Raw genomic sequence first — 17,752 nt, 5'->3', positions numbered from 1 at the left:
AATGTTCCTTGAGCAGGAAATCAGCATATTAGAATGATTTCTATATATATATTGTGAAGACTGAGGAATGATAGCTAAATAATCAGTTTTTCTGTCAGGAAAACGAAATATTTTTTTCCTTTCAGTTAAGTTTACTTTCAAGTTAACTAAATAAAGGTAAATAGTATACTTGACTCATCCAGCAAAGAATGAACAACATTAATCTGTTCATTTGCAAATATACTCTTGTTCCATTTACCTCATTCGTTTACACAGCTTCAAATGTTAAAACATAAGTTGATATTAAACTATAGAATGCGGTTATTGATTTAATCATACTTGATAACCAATTCCTTCAAACCACATAAACCAAAGACTATAGATACTTTGTAGTTATTACAGAGTTTTGGGGATTTTCATTTATTTTGAAGCCATTACTTTCCATGGTTTACCCTTCAAAATAAAACCTGTAAAATAATACATGCAGTGATGTGCAATTGATTTAAATGTACACAAGTATTGCAATGACTACTTCATACAGAAAATGTAAAGCAGTTTAGCACTTGTTTTTTTTTTTTCTCTGGGAGGTTATAACCAGTTAATGCAGAACAAATGCAGCTGCTTAACTTTCTCAATCCTCCTTTCAATAAAATGTGCACCATAGAAAACAACCAGTGCACACCAGAAACAATTACTGCAAGATGTCATTAAGTCTCTTTTCAGCTAATCCAACTTTCTAATCAAAAGCTTTTTGCAAAACAACTGAACACGGTGTTGTACAAAATGAGAACAGCAAAGACATGAGTTGGGGTATTTTCTTTAATGGTTGTATCAAAGAGAGCTGTACATTTATTTGCCTTTCTTGGCTTTAATCTTCCTCAGGTAAAACTCCAGTTCTTTGCCCTCAAGGACATAGCCATCAGCCCTGCCACACTGTCCTGGTCTGGAGGCAATGCAGGCTGAGAAACACAAAACCGTAGATTAAGAACACAAACTGAAGAGCAGTGTCACTGTAGGCAGCATTTCAGTGGTTATCAGAAATGGTATAACTTCAGCACTATTGTGTCAGTAGCAGAACTGGTTAAAGTTTCATCACGATCACATCAATGTCACATTAAGACCCTGTGTAACATGACTTACCAAGAAGCTTCCCCTGCAGGAACTGCTCCTCCAACAGAGGACTGATCTTGCTCTTCTTTCTGCGCTCATCAAACTTCTTTTGGACCTTTTTGGACCTCTTCTTGTTCAAGATTTCCTCTTCCTCAGGGGTCTGGTTTTTCCAACAAATGATTTATTAGCCATATTCATGATCACGGTGCATGTTTTCGGTATTGACAAAGTTGTAAGTTATAAGCCTTCCTCAGAGTCTTAAACTGCATCACTTTCATTCAGTAGCAGAACTGGACAATGTTATCATCAAAGAAAGACCACTATTAAAAGACCAAACGATTGAAAGAAAACTGACTGAACTCACCAGCTTGGCACCCTTCTTCCTGCCAAGTGGAAGAGCGTAGTGAGACTCATACCACTGTCTGTAAGGAGTGCTGTCCACAAGGACAATGCAGTTCTTCACCAGGGTCTTGGTTCTCACCAGCTCATTGTTAGAGGCATTGTAGACTACATCAATGATCCTGGTCTTACGGGTACAGCCTGAAATAAAACCACCTCTAATGAAACATCCAATTAAATGCAATAAAGATCAGGTTGAATTGTGTCTTTCTCAGAAAACTAAATTATATCCATCAAGCACATTCAGTAGCAGAACTGGACAGATTTATCATCATTGAAAGAGCTACACATAAGTAGCACAAAACATTTCAGAAACGTACATTCTGAGCCCCATGAGAAGTTGCCCACGTCGAGCCTCAGGGCACGGTATTTCTTGTTTCCACCACGTACTCTTACTGTGTGGATGCGGCGAGGTCCAATCTATAGAGAGAGTCATAAATATTAGTTTATATAATGTGACACACCAATGAAGATATATTTTGAGCTCGGCCATGTGTCAGTGTAACTATGACTAATCCTAACATTGGGAGGTCAAAGGTTTCGACCAAAACGGCCAAAAATGACCAACCTAAGGACGTGTTTTCATCACCCACATTGTCGCAAAAAGGTTTCTGATGACTTAGATGCATTCAAGTTAGATTTACCTTGGTGTTTGCGGGAGGACGCCCGAGCTCATATTTCCTTTTCTTGTGGACGGGCTTGCGTTTGCCACCAGTCTTGCGGCGTTTGTGCCAGTTGTCCCTTGAGATACCTTTAGTGTAAACAGATCGAGGTGCATTAGAAACCAGTGTGAATGTATGCAAGTCAAATGTTTTCACCGCATACTTGAGTGTTCAGTTCTCCAAGGTGTTTATCCGCATGGGAATTTGGGTTCCGCAATTGGATTCATCATGCACACTCAAGCGCATACATTTAACCAAACATTATTTACTTGCCCTCATGTTGTTGCACACATGTACAACTTCCTCACTGAAAGAACACAAACCTCAGTCATCTTCCCTAAAAACTAACCTTTAGTACATTATGTAAGAGAATCATCCAGGAGTGGAGCGATTAAGAATAGTAAAAAGGAATTGTTTTTAAAAGATTACATTAGCAATAAGCTAACAATGTAGACGTTATTAGGTCAAACAACACATTGGCAAAGTTAGTTGAAATAGTCTGCGTCGAGAAATATGAAGCAAACGATGTTGGAAAACATTTACAAGCTAACGTTATCCAATGCTAATATTGAGCTCGTTAGCTGGCCATGCAGCCTCCAGTGGTCGAGATACTCTACTACCCGTTTAGCCTCGGGTGCTTACTAGATTCTTATCCAAATTACACTTCTCAACCACAAAATAATATATCTACAAATAAATCCGTATTGTACACATCTCGGAGTACATCTACTAGCCTTTTTAGTAATCTTAACACTGTTTGAGAGTATAGTACCCCGTGCGCGCAGCCATCTTGAGCAACATCTCCAGCCACTTTCCCCATCTCTTCTCGTAAAAACGTTTTTAAAGACATCGAATCGTCCAATTTGTTACTATATTGCTTGAAATCTATCTTTGTGATATAGCACTGAGTGAGTTTAATTAACAGCATAACTGGATAAAGCAGATGAAGACGGATTGTTCCAGCGACCAGAATCTAAAAACACGTACCCATTCTCAGGCGCCGGCTAGAAAGAGGGCTCGCAAAGGCTCATGGGCGGGTTTCAAGAAACCACATATCGCGAGAATACCGCGAGAGAGTAGTTCTTCTTGCTCAGAGGCAAAACACTTCATTGCCACCACGCGTTTAGTAGTTTATAATGCCGAGCTTTTCCAGTGTTTGTGTTTTCTAGTATAGAGTAGTAAGTGTACTGTAAATCGATTTAAAGCATCGACTAAATTAATAATTAATAATAATTAATTGTTTTATTGTTGTTTTATTTATTTTTATTGAACATTTTGTACAAAACAAACTTTGCAACAAGAATATATTTTTGCAACAGTTGATTTAGGTGCATAACAGAAAAGGGCAGGAGCTTTTAAATCATATTCTTCTATAATGGCAAGACATTTTATCGGATTGTTTTTTGTTTGTTTGCTTTTTTTTTTCTAATCATTTTGTAGACATTCGTAAAATACACAAAACTTCACTCTCAGGTATAGCCTACTTAGTTTTGTGTATATGAAATTTTACCAGAAAGTCTTCTTTGATGTTGCTCATAACAATAAGGCCATGAACAATGTACAACATTTCTTTACTACAGCTCTCATCTTTAACAAAGTCCATCATTTATTTGAATTATACTGAATTTGGCTTGTTAGATACAGAGAGAGCATGAGCTAACTGAATAGAATATTTTTTGTCATTTTACAATAACATTTATTTTGAAATCTCCAATTTGATAGTAAAATAATTTAAAATTGCAACATAAATTTATCAACTATAAAAGGTTTGCAGGAGTATTAATATAGTGGAAATAGCTCAGATGTGCAATGTGCAACAGTTGAAACAGAAAACAATATAATAAATGGTAGGGGTGAATTTATTATTCCATGTTCTTTTGAGGTTAATGTGCGTACTGGGCTACTTTGTAGTTACAGCAGCTATCACTGTGTTGTTATGAGGTCAGTTGTGCAGACAATTTTGGAGGCAGAGACAGATTTTGGGGGGCACTAAAAGGAAAAAACTTAAACTGCTGGAGTTTTAAAGAGTTAGTGATGGAAAACTTGCAGGTCAATGGGCATCAATGTTTAATGTCGGTAAACACTTAGCATTAGCATGTGTTATTCAGCTGTCAGAGTTGTGCAGAATTGAAGGAAGAAACCTCAAAGACAGTGTCTGAATGATGCTTGAAAGGGGAAAGCCTACAAAGCATGCAACATTAATCAAACACTGTGGTGTTAATACTCAATAAATTACAATGCAAATCAGAAATGTAAAAAAAATAATTTCTTTACTGGTCATTTTGAAATGTTAAACTTTGTCCGAAATTGTTAACCACCTTGATCTGTATTATATATTAAGGTTTTATACAGATTCTAATGTAACATAAGAATGACTGTCACAATTAAAGTAAAATAATGTCAAATAGCTTTTCTTGTGCTTTTTTTATTTTTATTTGGCAGATGCTGTGATGAACCAACTTCCTGGCAGCAACAGAGATGGACTTGAGGAATGCAGTTGGGAAGCATTTTAAACAAAAAATAAAACTAACAATAAATAATTTCCTTTAGGTGCACTGTTGGTTGTTTTATTTGTTAAAAAAAGTAAACCAACAAAAGGGTAATTTTTTATTTTATTTTGCCCTTTATTGCTAATGTTTTTTATGTAAGGTGTGATAACATGCTCTTGATTTGTATTAGATTTTTTTTTCCTTTTAAATATCTTAAGTTATTTCAAATATTTAATTATTTCATTTTTGTATTTTTATTAACAACCTGTAATAAGAAATTGTCCTGAGCGATCTCAGACTTAAAGCTGCAGTATGTAACTTTTGTAAAAATATATTTTTTACATATTTGTTAAACCTGTCATTATGTCCTGACAGTAGAATATGAGACAGATAATCTGTGAAAAAATCAAGCTCCTCTGGCTCCTCCCAGTGGTCCTATTGCCATTTGAAAGTGAAAGTGACGTGTCCTTCAGCCAAGTATGGTGACCCATACTCAGAATTTGTGCTCTGCATTTAACCCATCCGAAGTGCGCACACACAGAGCAGTGAACACACACACACACACACACACCCGGAGCAGTGGGCAGCCATTTATGCTGCGGCGCCCGGGGAGCAGTTGGGGGTTCAATGCCTTGCTCAAGGGCATCTAAGTCGTGGTATTGAAAGTGGAGAGAGCACTGTACATGCACTCCCCCCACCCACAATTCCTGCTGGCCCGGTAATTGAACTCACAACCTTTCAATTGGGCCATGACTGAAATTCATCCGCTCCGGATAAGAAACAACCAATCAGAGCTGCGGTCCGTAACTTTGTTTGTGTTCAAAATGTAAAAAAATGTATATAATAAGCGAGTACACCATGAATCCATTTTCCAAACCGTGTTTTTAGCTTGTCCTGAATCACTAGGGTGCACATATAATAAGTGTTTATATTCGGACTATTTTAGATTGCTCCGTGGGTACCGCGGCGGAGTAACCCAGTACCGTTGTGATTCTTCATAGACATAAACAGAGAGAAGTAGTTCCGGCTACGATGTTCTTCCGCAAGACACAAGCAGTTCTGTTTATTAACCACTAGTTAATTGATTTATAAGCTTGAAAGAATTGCAAACCAGGTATTGTTTATAACATATTTATTTATACTGTACAGATGTAATTGGCAATAGTGTAGGCATGGTCATCTGCACAGTGCTGAAGGCTACAATTAATTTATGCTGTAATCCCAGTGTGTAAAATTTGTAAACATGGCAAAATCTGGTCACTCCTCCCAAGGGCTCATGTCTGTATCGATGGCCACACAGTTATATGCAGCATAGCGAAGCTTCTCTTCACAAACTTTAGCACTGCGGATTACAAAGCAGTAAGAAAGGGACATTTTAATGAGTTATTAAGCATTAGGAAAGACTAACTGCTCACAAAAATATTATATTACATAAACAGACCTTGAGTATTTGGGTAGATAAAGGGTGCTGGAACATGTGGAAGATTGAGGAAGTGCATCTGTGGTTTCAGATCTAAACAAAAATGCATTGGTTCAATGCTTATTCAGACCACATCCTAAATGAATGTGGTCTCAGTGTTATTTTCTCCATAACTCACCCTTGTTTGTCTGGGAAGACATAAATCGGAGCAGGAAGACGACTTCTCCCAGTCACAAACCTCAAAAACCTGCTGCGATCCTCTGGTAAATATGTAAATAAATCAAAAAAGGAAAATGAAGTACTTTCTTTTGCAAATGACTAGAAACAGTCGTTTCATGTAGACAAAGGATCCTAACTAACCATTGGTGAAGTTCATCAGGGCTTCCCAGAAGTACTGCACTCTGACATCCGTTTGTTCCAAGTCTTCAAAGCGTGCTGATAGAAAGGAAAAAAAGCATTACATTACATTGCATTCCATTAGCAAACACTGAAAAAAAAAATCCTAGCAAAACACACAATTTTGGTAATCTGCCACTTGAAATCCAATTAATATTTGGGACCTAAAGTAAAACAAGTTGAGAATGACTGCTTTCCAGAGCTGTAATATTTTCAGTTTCATCCACTATTCGGTTCAGTGCCTTGAAGAATTGATGCTGAGGCAGAGAATATCAATTATTTAATGCTCATGTCAGCTGCTGTATGACTCACTGAGGCGTTTAATGGCCTCCACTGAGATCTCTGGGTCTCCACACACTTTCTTCTCCACTTCCTGCCATGTCAGGAGATCAAGCACAGCTTGTGGCACTACTTTCACCAGTCCTCCCTTCATGGCAGCAATCTGTGGTGCAGAAACACAGCACAGAATTTTACAGACTGATCAAAAAATAAAATAACTATATGCTTTGTAAAAAAATAAAAATAAAAAAACATTTTTCTGTTGATACCATTTGTAATAGTCTCAATATACTTTGTAATGTAATCTTACCTGTTCACTACTCTCTTCAAGTCTGGATTTCTGTACCAGGCGTATGTACTCCATGCGGTCTTCATATCGGACCACCACTCCACTGCCTCCTGGGATCAGCTCCACCATCCGCCCGTCACTCAGGAGTGTGGTGTACACCAACTCCTGGCCAAACTTAAAATCAAATGTGTCCTTGTCCATATGCTCCATAGCCTCCAACAACTTCACCTAAGGAATCATGTTTGTTGGTTAAATCAAGTCACATTTAGTTCTCCGTTCAGTAAAAATAATTTTGATTCAGGTATAAAGCAGCTCTACTGAAGTTCAAGTTTTGCTCTCATCTTATAGTGTCAGAGCAGTCAAATTGATAATTCAACCGTATAATAATTGTTAGGGATGCACAATGTTGGACTTTTGCCGATGTGCCAATATTTTTAGACTTATTTTGGCCGATACGGATACAGACATATTTCCTTTCATTTAGAAACAAAACCAAGTCTCTCCTGTGCAGAAATTATAAGCAAAAAGGCATTGAAAACCAAGACACCAGCGGAAATCTATCAGTAATTAGAAAGCAATCCTGCTCTTAGTCAGTGGAAATTAATATTTGCTGGTTTAGTCCCAACAGATGGTCTATAAAAAGATAGAAGAAACATTTCATGATGGGTAAAAGCTAAGAGCAACCTTACTGTTGCAAAACATACTGATGGCATTAGTTATAGAAGGATTTCTAAACTTCTGAATGTTCCAGTAAACACTGTTGAGGACATAATCCGGAAGTGGAAAGAACATTATCTCACAATTAACCGGACATGACCAGGTGCTGCTCGAAATATTTCTGACAGACCAGTGAAAAAAAAAAAAACTATCAGAAGAGTTTTCTAAGAGCCAAGGACCACTTGTGGAGATCTTCAGAAAGACCTGGAATTAGCAGATACAACTGTTTCAAAGAAAACAATAAGTAATGCACAATAACTAAAGTTACTTTAGTTATTAAAGTTACTTTAACTAATAGCTGACTTAAGATGTGCTGCATCACATTTAGACAAGCCTGTGAAATACTAAATACTAAACATTGAATTTTAATGTGGCCTAAAGCACTACGCCTCGTTAAAGTTTCACTTTCACCATCACTAAGCTGGTAAATGTGATGTTTACACATTAAATAGAATCGTAATATGAGTTTACATTATGGTGCAAACCTAGAGTCTCCGCTGGGATACATCAGAAGGAAAGCGTTAAAACGAGCATCTTCCATCTGAAGACTTGTGCTGCATTTTGAGGCAAAGCAAAAAACAACTATATAAAATGTGGCTACATATTAAGTGGTTATTCTACAATTAATTGTACAATAAATTGTACTACGATTGAAAAAATACTGTAAATTGATAAACTGTCGGGCGTGATGACTTTAAAGTATCTTGAACTTGTGTGAACCACGGACCTTATTTCAAGGAATTTGACCAATCTCCCATTCAAAAGATCCATTGACTCAGGGATGATGGAACAGGAAGTGACAAAATGCTTACTCGCTTCCGGGTTTTTGGGTTTCTCTTACCAGCAAGACATCAGCATAATTTTTCATATCAGCAAATGCCGATATTTACATTTAAAGCCATTATCGGCCGATTCCGATATAAATATAATAGATATATTTAATATGAAAGATAATATGCATACAATGTGCATCACTAATAATTGTCTTTTAATCCCTAACTAAACAACCCAAAGAACCCAAACTCCATTAGGTGACAGAAATAGAGGGAAAAAAAACCTTTGGAGAAACCAGGCTCAATAGAATGACCAGTTCCTCTCTGACCAAGGACTAGTCAGCACCTAGATGCACAGACTGGACTGAGGGGGAGATGTTTGGGCTTCTTACCAGCACAGCATCTACTGCAGGAAAGTCTTTAGTCCAGCTGACTGCTTCTCCAATCAGCTGCTTCCACACCAGCCCTGGTAAAGCCAGAACCTAAAGAATAAATATTATGAAATCTCATTCACTACAGACCGTTCAATTAACACAAAAATCCCAATGCAATTACACAAAAGACCAGCACTCACCAGAAAGTCTTTTCCGCGAAGAGCGGCACCCATTAGTTGCCCAATCCTCTCAAACTTGAGGAATTCTCGGCATGAAGGATTTGGTACATAGAAGTCTCTGGCCTCTCCAGCTCCCTGATCCAAAAACAGTTTAATAAATATATAATGACAAGCTAATAACTACCTTGTCGATTACATTAGAGTGAAGTCAAGTTAGTTGTTACCTGGTTAGAAGTTCGTGTGAAGAAAGGAAGTGGAATGGGGCACTCGGAGGAGCTGGGACAAAGCTCTTCAGACATGTCTGCCAGGCTGTCTCGAAAACCACCACCTATAAGACAGAAATCTCAGGTGAGGATACGGTGTTTTATTGCAGACATGAGAATTATTGTGTATCTCTTTATGACCTTGATCGATGATGCCTTCTGAAATGAATTTACACTCCCACCATTGGTCATGTCGTCCTGGCCACCTGTGAGAAAGAGAAAAATATTTGTGTATAAGTATAATAAAGTAATAGTATCAATCATAACTAATGTTGTTATTACGCTTTTTGACTATTTAAAAACAGCAAGTACTATAAAACAACTCCTGGAATTATAAAAAACTACCTGTAGTCCAGAGTCTTTTCATACTTGTCAGATGGCTTCAGACCCTCATACACCTGCATAAACAAAGAATATTCACTTCCTTCAAATGTTTGTGGTCGAGAGCATTTTCAAAAGGTTTTTAAAAATGTCTTAGGCTCACCATGGCTGTATTTATGTTAAACAATACAGTAAAAACAGTAATATTGTGAAATATTATTATAATTTTAAATAACTTAAAGTATATTATTAAATATATATAAAATGTTATTTATTCCTGATGAAAAAGCTGAATATTCAGCAGTGATTACTCCAGTCAAGTGTCACATGATCCTTTATGATATGATTGTAATATACTGGTCAAGAAACATTTCCTATTATCAACGATGTTGAAAAGAGTTGAAAGAGCTGCTTAATATTTTGGGGGAAATTTTTCAGGATTTTATGATGAATAGAGAAAAAACAGCATTTATTTGAAATATTTAATATTACTTTAGTAATATTTAAAATGTCTTCACTACCACTTCTGTTCTATTTATTTTGTTCTTGCTGAACAATACAGCCTTTATTTCTTAAAAAAACAAAACTTTGTGAATTGTGACACCAACTTTTGAACAGTACAGTGTGTTTCATGTAACCACAGAACAATGGATTTAGTAATCGTATTGACACTTGTTTCGTGGACTACCTGAGTGAAGACAGCATTTTTACATGTGGGGTCCAGAGTGGGATTGTCACGGTGCTCCATGGCAAGGTGACGGTTGATGTAAAGGCGGGGCAGGAAGTTAGGCTTAGTGGTCTCAGAGTCCTTCAGGCACTGGGAGATGAGGGCAGAGCGACGCTTGGACAACAGCAGGAACTGCTTTATGCTCTAAGAGCAGCACAACATTTGAGGAAACAAAAAAAAAAAACGGTTTGGCACATAAATTACTGATAGCAATGGAAGACAAGGGAAGAGGTGGGGCAGATAGTACAAATTCCACATTGATAATTTTAATAACTGATGTGAAAGATGAAGAACAATATGTACACATATACACAAACTATTTACTGAAGGTGTAGAGAATGGCACAAGAGAAATTTGCTGTAGACAAGAGTACTAACTTTGATCTGGTTGAATGTTCCAAGGCTGTAGTCCCATGCAGGCACAATATGAGGCAACAGACCGTCCAGGAGTGTGATGAACCTACAGATGCAGAAAAAAAACAAAAAAACAAAGAGAGCTGATAAAAGCTCACATATAAGGCTTATTAAGCCACATATTGCTGGGCATTACCTCTGAATGACTAAGACGCGGCGATAGAGGACATCAGGGGGTGTGCCCTCCAACCTCGGGAAGCGCACTAATTTGAGAGACTGGAATATGTCTGCATTCAGGCCCAAGTTACGCTCGCAAGATGATTTTATCTTTAGACCCCTGATCCGTACATCCGTTCCCTCATCTACAGCAAAATATAATTACAGAAAATAAACATAAATCAGTATGACTGGTCAGGAGTCTGGCTTTCCCTTTCAGATGACAGCGCATGAATCTTACCTCTGAATTCCTCAATCCTTATCTCTATGACAGGCAAATATGATGTCATGTCCTCCAGAACACAAACATCTCCAATTAAGTTGCTGTGATAGAAATAAAGCCATAGTGTTGCAATATTCAGAATCTCGGTCTCTCTTTTTTTTTCAAAGGGAAAATATATGCAGAGATCAGGACATCATTTCTCAGAAAGAAAGAATAAAAACGCATACATGTACACATTAAAGGGTACGTAACATACATAGTTTCACCTAATCTCATGTTAATCTTGAATACCTACAGAGTAGTACTGCATCCTTCATATCTCCAAAAAAGTATTTCATTTTATCATATTTCTAAAAGAAAAATACAGCTTTCCGATTCTCTCCGGAAAAAGCCAAGCTCCTGGAGGCGTGCCGTCACTGAAATGACGAGAACAAACAAACGCACTTGCTACACTCCACTGCTGCCCCGGAAAAACAAACTGCATCCACTGTTCGTGTAACGCTGGGTCCTTTGGAAAGCTGAACGCAATAAACTTTTCCTCACATTCAAAAACACACTTATTTGGATACATTCTCGACCGAATCCTATGTAGCGCTTCGCGATTTCCCGATGAATCATTTCACACGTACAGGGTGAGCAGGGCACAAACGCAGGGTTAATTGAAACACTACAAGATTTAAACATTTCCACATAACAAAATTTACAAAAGTGCGCAATATTTCCTTGATGTATCATCTCAATTTAGAGAAAATTTGCCAAAGTTCAGAAATCTTTTGAAGATATTGCTGAACATTTAACCATTGCAAAAATAAATTTCTGCCTGAACTTAATGTCATCCAGTTTTTTTGTTTTTGTTTGTTTATTTAAAACGAGACACTTATAATTTTTTACCAATTTCACAATTATTTTAATATCCAAACGGTTTTAGATAGTTCTGCTTTGCTTCTTATGCTTTTCTAAAAAAAATGTCGGATTGTGCTCCGTTCTCACCGACAAACACTGGAGGATCATGAATGCATTTTCTGCAACAAAACACAGCAGCGCTTGTTTCATGTTTTTATGGACATTTCATATTTTAACATCTGTAAACAAAAATTTAAACTTAAATACTAGTAGTGAAATTTTTCAGTTGTACTCTAAAATGAAATGGTTATTTTTCTTAAATACTTAATTTCTGTCATCAAAGTTTTAAGTAAGATTAGGCTTAATGTAATGTCAACTGTTTTTTTTTTTCTCTCTCAAACATTTTGGTGATCATTTTTTTGTAATTACTTCTTTACTAGGATTTTGTCCTTGTTGAAAAATGTGTAATCATTTGAAATTATTACACATCTTAGCCTAGATTTGAAATTGGTCATCTATTCTGTTTGGGATAAAATCAGTATCAAAAGGCACACAATCTTAATATTTTTGATGCATCTTCCAAACAACCCATTTTCTTTGCTTGATGCTAAATATTTTATAATAAATTGATCCATGGGTTTGTTTCCTCAATCATTCTACTTCTTAGCTTGTTATCAGCAATAAGGGGAGATAATGGAGACTCTTTCTATTTCAATCTAGTCTCGCATAGCCAGACCTTTAGACTGACGACTGAAGGTCTGAAATCCATGGCAGCTTTCCTTGGCCAAGGCATTACACGTCAAAAACCACAGTTCATTTCATTCAGCGTCACGTCTTGAGGCGTGGAAAAGTCGCCACAATAACAGACCAGTGTGTAAAATTCTCTGAAATATTTTAAAGATTCTACGCCACAAACTTTTAAAATCCAGCATTTAGTTGATCCTGATAATTGCTCATCCTCACAGTTGTAACGTTATGTCTTTCTTCTTTCATAAGGGGGTTTGCCATCACATATCTTTGTTACAGGTGAAACGATAAAGAATGCTACACACGTCTCCCGGAAATCCTGTATAATTCAACCAATCCAATGATCACTTCGACAATCCTGAAATGTTTCCATATGTGTCCCTTATGCATCAGAAGTTTAGCCAACGGTCCATGGGCGTGACATCTGAGGCTGAGACTAATTTCAATCCATCTTGCTGAATATACCGTACCGGACTACTCCAGATGACTAATGGCCTTAACTGGGCTTTTATAGACTTTTAAACCACACTTGCATCATGAATGTTATCACGCTAGATAACAACATATCATTGTGACATGTATTTTAAAATAAAATATCCCAAGCACACTTTGCAAACAAAATATTGCACAAAAATGTTTGTAAGGCTTTAAATAATAATAAAAATAAAAATTTACTTACTCATCTATTGGCACATCACTGTATTTCTTGAGATTATCTTCCTCTCCACCATATACAGTCACTCGTTTGGGCATGTAGTTATAATCTGTTGAGTCCACTGTTAATATCAGTTTGCTAAATGAAGAGAAAATAAAATCATTTGTTTTGTTCCCAATCAGCTTTTTTAATCTGAATGAAATCTGGCACTGCTTTCCGCAGTCTAATTAGCAAAAAAAAAAAAAAAAAAAAACCATAAGGTTTGAAATTAAAATTAACATCTAACCAGCTTTCTAATCTTTTTGTATGCTATCGGTTTTCTTTTCATTTATTATACAATAAAAAAAAAGAAAAGACATCTAACACTAGCTTGCTTTATTCTTTTTCTATTCTATCGGTTTTCTTTTTATTTATTATATTATTTAAAAGCCCTTGCTATGTGTACTGCATTTAAGCTAACTGAGACTTGTTCTAGCACTTGCGTATCATTGCTCTTTTGTTTATTTTGATTGCTTCCATTGTCCTCATTTGTAAGTCACTTTGGATAAAATGTAAATGTTAATGTAAATGATCAGTTCTGATTTCAAAGGTGACTAGCAGAAGAGCTGCCCTTACTTGACCACATAGCCTCTCTTCATGTGTAGCCGGATCCAGTGCTGTGTCTGCGAGCCATCGCTCTCCCAGAAGGTCTCAGTGTCTCCATCGGTCAGGCAGCTTGCGCCAGCATTGGGGTCCTCAATCAAACAGAAAAACACACTTACTATTCTAGAACACCTGATATGTTCCTGGCTCTCTGCTCTTCAGTATAATGTAGAATAATACTAAGCCCTCACATACCGAACTAGAAGACACATCAATGTTGGTCAAGCATTGCTTCACGCTGCTAAGGTTTTCCTCTTCTTTCCCAATGTGGTCATAGAAGTAGTGTACTAGGTCCTCATCACATTCAAACGTCCATGAAGGAGGAACATACCTGGAAGACATAGTTTGCATACAATCAGGATCAGGCAGATCTGGGTCAATAACATCATGGACATTTTTTTTAAAATATCTTATTCATTCATTCATTAAAAAAGTGCATTGCTATGAGAAGCATATTTTACATTTTCTTTCAAGAACAAAAACACCTCATAAAAAGAAATAAACTTAGTTTGGAATAATATTTTGTTATTACCATTATCACTTACACAACTGCATCTTAATATAAGATTATATAAGTTTGACTCTTGTTTACCAATCAAAAGCCATGTGGTGCAAACATGCAGATTTTTTTCCTTTACATTTGTGTGCCAGAGGATCCACTCACCTCAGTTTGCGCACAGCGTCCTCGTCCGGCTCTGCCACCTTGGGTTTGGCACCCACGTGCAAGGAGTTTTCCACATCCACCACCTGCTCCCACCTACAGAAGCATTCAGGAATAATGTTGCTACATTCACTGAATTGTCAGCATACAGTTATTTACAATCGACAGTTTAATCTCTTCTGAATATACATTTCACACAGACTGGGAATTCAAGTACTAAGCTGAACATGTCAGACCGCCCTTTTATATTTCAGTGGCAGATTATATTTAAAATTGAGGTGCTACCAAAGACTGCAAAACCATTGTCTGCTATAATAAAGCAAATAATAATGTTTAAATATTTGTGGTCTATAGTTTTTTTTTTTTTAAAGCCTTCTATGCTCACCAAGCCTGTATTAACCAATCGATAAAAAATTGAGTAAAACAGTAAAGATGTCAAATATTATTAGATTTAAAAACAGCTGTAATCTATTTTAACATATTTTCTACGCCATATTGGGAGTGCAATTTATATATATATATATATATATATATATATATATATATATATATATATTATCGATATTGAAAACGGTTACATATTTTCATAGAAACCATGATCCTTTTCCATTTGAAAGTTAAAAAGAATAGCATTCATTTGAAACAGAAGTCTTAAGTAAGATCATAAGTGTCTTTAATGCCACTATTGATCATTTGTTCAATCCTTACTGAATAAAAAATAATTAAAAAAGACCACAGACTTTTGAACGTTTGGCTCCCAATATGTTGATCACAATTTTATATTTCAATAAACTGATGTTATGTACATCATAGATCAGTGAATTGGCCATTAGTGAAACAAACCTGCTACACGCCCTATGGTCATAACCAAATAGCTGCTGCTGGCGGCTGACAGTGTCAGGAGATTCCACCGGCACAAGCCTGTCTCCACCTTCAGTGTGTTTACACAACAGGACCCAGCCCTCCTGTATGTCCACACCAGCACAATACTCCTCCAGCTGCTCCTGGGATGGACAGAACAATCAAACAACCACAGTGACAAACAAAACAGGCTGACTCACATTTGAATGTCCATTGATCAGAAGAGTGGAAAATTTCTGAGAGCCACATACACACACACACACGCACACAAAACACTCAGTGACGTCACAGACCAGGAAGTCCTGTGTATTCAGAGAGCAATAATGATACAGCATTTAAGTCAAAGTACCCTCAGACACCAGTTCCCGAAAATAGCCCATACAATAGTAAATACCTTGCTTATTTTGACCCACAGGCCGTGGCTGTTGCAGTACTCTTCCCCTGTTGTCCGTATACAGGTGCCTTTTTTGGGCTCGATGTTATACTTGGATAATTTCTTGTGTGGAACCTGATGTGGGCTTTCCCACACCGACACCACACTTTTGCCTCCTGAGATGAAAGCTGTTGAGCCCGACGACGAGTCCTTACATATTTTGTAGCAAACCTCTTTCGGCACGTAACACAGGGACTCCGGCAGAGCTTCACTTTCTCGGAAACATTCAATGCACTTGTTTAAAAACCGTATCCTCCCCAGGAGGATGTGAGGGGTGTCGTCTGGAGACATCTCCTCCTCAAGTTTGAGAGTGCGCTAGCCGAGAGCTTCCTGATGATGTGTCATCAACAACAACACTGAGCAGTTCGTGGGTCAGCGAGCATTACTCTCACTTTCCCTTTCTTTCCCGGTGTCTCCGCTTTTATTGAGATCCAGTGTAATACACGGACCTTAACGACAAAGGTCTAGATACAGTTGAGCATAGTTTCTCCCGCGAGAGCTTTCTCACGGATACTGGCATCTGTCAAGACAGCTATGTATCTCAACAGGTGTTTCGAGATTTTCTGTTTCACTGGGCGGGGCATACATTAATATTCATTAGGATCCCGGTTTCCCGGACTTGCGCGTAGAACTGAGAATTTGAGCCTAAACTACATTTGGTTCATCATTTCATAACAGTTTATAATGTTTTTATGAGTTTGCAGTGAACATTTTTGTTCACACAAACTTTTGTGCAGCCGGTGTTACAATTCAGTTCCTGAAACCGCGAAATGTTTGGTTCCACTGGGTGGCGCTTACTTGAATATTAATCGGGATCCCCATAGTGGGCGGGGCCACAGGCACAGGCGAGTGGAACAGAAATCATTAGCGTGAGCGAGTTTTGTTTTAAGGATTATTTCAAGCAGGTATTAAAATTGAACGAATATAAACTTAAATTAAACATATGGCTGTTCACATTTTGTAAATAAGTAATTGTTTCTGTTACACGTTTCTCTCAGTACTCTGTTTACGTTACGTTACCTGAAAGATTACAGAACTGATCACTATTTTAAGAGAGGTTTACACTACAGGTTTTGGCTGGATATTGCTGTCGTGGACTGATTTCCACAGTCTGCGACAAATACCCCGGATCGTGCCCAAATCGGTGCTCGTTTCGGTCGACGAAGCTCGTTAATTATGAGCAGGTCAGCAACGTGATTCGAGCCTGTCTCGAGCTATTACAGACCACTGATCTTACAGGAACACTTTACCCCTGTATATGCCGGAATGGCAGTGTGAAAGGGGCTTAAGTGTTACAGTCACAGACGCTACATTTTCAAACCTGTTTGACATAATCGCCACGTGATCTTGTAATGTAAGCGACACATTACCTGGGTCCCCAATGTCCATACTATTCATCCTAAATGATACGCGAGATTAGGATTAGTGTGTCGCAAAGCATAGTATATTGAAAAGAGTATGTCAGAAGTCCCCGGATGGTCAACTTTTTCAGGTCTAATGGCTAATAAAACCCAGATTACCCACAATCCAATGAGCTGATTCGGTTGAGAACTACAAACACGAATAAAAAGTTTACAATAAAAAGTTTCTTTTTCTTTCTTTCTTTCTTTCTTTTTTTTTTTTTTTTACAGAAATTTCATTAACAATGTGACATTTAAAAAAATACATTGAAAAATTGTAATGTACCCATTTTTTTGTCCACTCTTTTCTCTTGGCTAATAAATAATGTATTTGTTAAGCA

At 37.3% G+C, this 17,752-nt stretch overlaps 2 protein-coding genes and 4 non-coding genes across 6 annotated transcripts; all 6 read right to left on the bottom strand.

Moving 5' to 3' along the window:
• Positions 1-520: 520 nt before the first annotated feature.
• Positions 521-621, bottom strand: LOC127951720 (small nucleolar RNA SNORA47). Its single transcript, XR_008152720.1, has one exon. It is a non-coding gene; the product is annotated as a small nucleolar RNA SNORA47 (small nucleolar RNA).
• Positions 622-780: 159 nt separating this feature from the next.
• On the bottom strand, positions 781-3,197 carry rps8a (ribosomal protein S8a). The gene is made up of 6 exons (XM_052549219.1): positions 3,138-3,197; positions 2,133-2,239; positions 1,809-1,908; positions 1,454-1,629; positions 1,120-1,249; positions 781-938 (listed from the first exon to the last, which is right to left on the bottom strand). The coding sequence occupies exons 1-6, from the start codon at positions 3,139-3,141 to the stop codon at positions 829-831; spliced, it is 627 nt and encodes a 208-aa protein (XP_052405179.1). The 5' UTR covers positions 3,142-3,197; the 3' UTR covers positions 781-828.
• On the bottom strand, positions 1,335-1,404 carry LOC127951713 (small nucleolar RNA SNORD38). The gene has a single exon (XR_008152713.1). It is a non-coding gene; the product is annotated as a small nucleolar RNA SNORD38 (small nucleolar RNA).
• LOC127951714 (small nucleolar RNA SNORD38) lies at positions 1,698-1,768 on the bottom strand. The gene has a single exon (XR_008152714.1). It is a non-coding gene; the product is annotated as a small nucleolar RNA SNORD38 (small nucleolar RNA).
• On the bottom strand, positions 1,979-2,084 carry LOC127951715 (small nucleolar RNA SNORD46). The gene has a single exon (XR_008152715.1). It is a non-coding gene; the product is annotated as a small nucleolar RNA SNORD46 (small nucleolar RNA).
• A 2,557-nt stretch (positions 3,198-5,754) lies between the features above and the next one.
• hectd3 (HECT domain containing 3) lies at positions 5,755-17,441 on the bottom strand. Its single transcript, XM_052549375.1, has 21 exons — positions 15,973-17,441; positions 15,561-15,721; positions 14,721-14,813; positions 14,252-14,387; positions 14,030-14,148; positions 13,439-13,552; positions 11,188-11,270; positions 10,927-11,092; positions 10,755-10,836; positions 10,339-10,521; positions 9,675-9,727; positions 9,471-9,535; positions 9,291-9,394; positions 9,088-9,201; positions 8,906-8,995; positions 7,045-7,251; positions 6,768-6,897; positions 6,420-6,494; positions 6,238-6,319; positions 6,081-6,152; positions 5,755-5,981 (listed from the first exon to the last, which is right to left on the bottom strand). Exons 1-21 carry the CDS (start codon positions 16,300-16,302, stop codon positions 5,897-5,899), a joined length of 2,544 nt encoding a protein of 847 aa, XP_052405335.1. The 5' UTR covers positions 16,303-17,441; the 3' UTR covers positions 5,755-5,896.
• Between the last annotated feature and the right edge of the window lie 311 nt (positions 17,442-17,752).

Source organism: Carassius gibelio, chromosome B2 (genome assembly GCF_023724105.1).
Source record: "Carassius gibelio isolate Cgi1373 ecotype wild population from Czech Republic chromosome B2, carGib1.2-hapl.c, whole genome shotgun sequence".
Classification (NCBI taxonomy): domain Eukaryota; kingdom Metazoa; phylum Chordata; class Actinopteri; order Cypriniformes; family Cyprinidae; genus Carassius; species Carassius gibelio.
The sequence above is the reverse complement of the archived record's forward strand: the minus strand, read 5'-3'. Positions and strand labels throughout refer to the sequence as shown.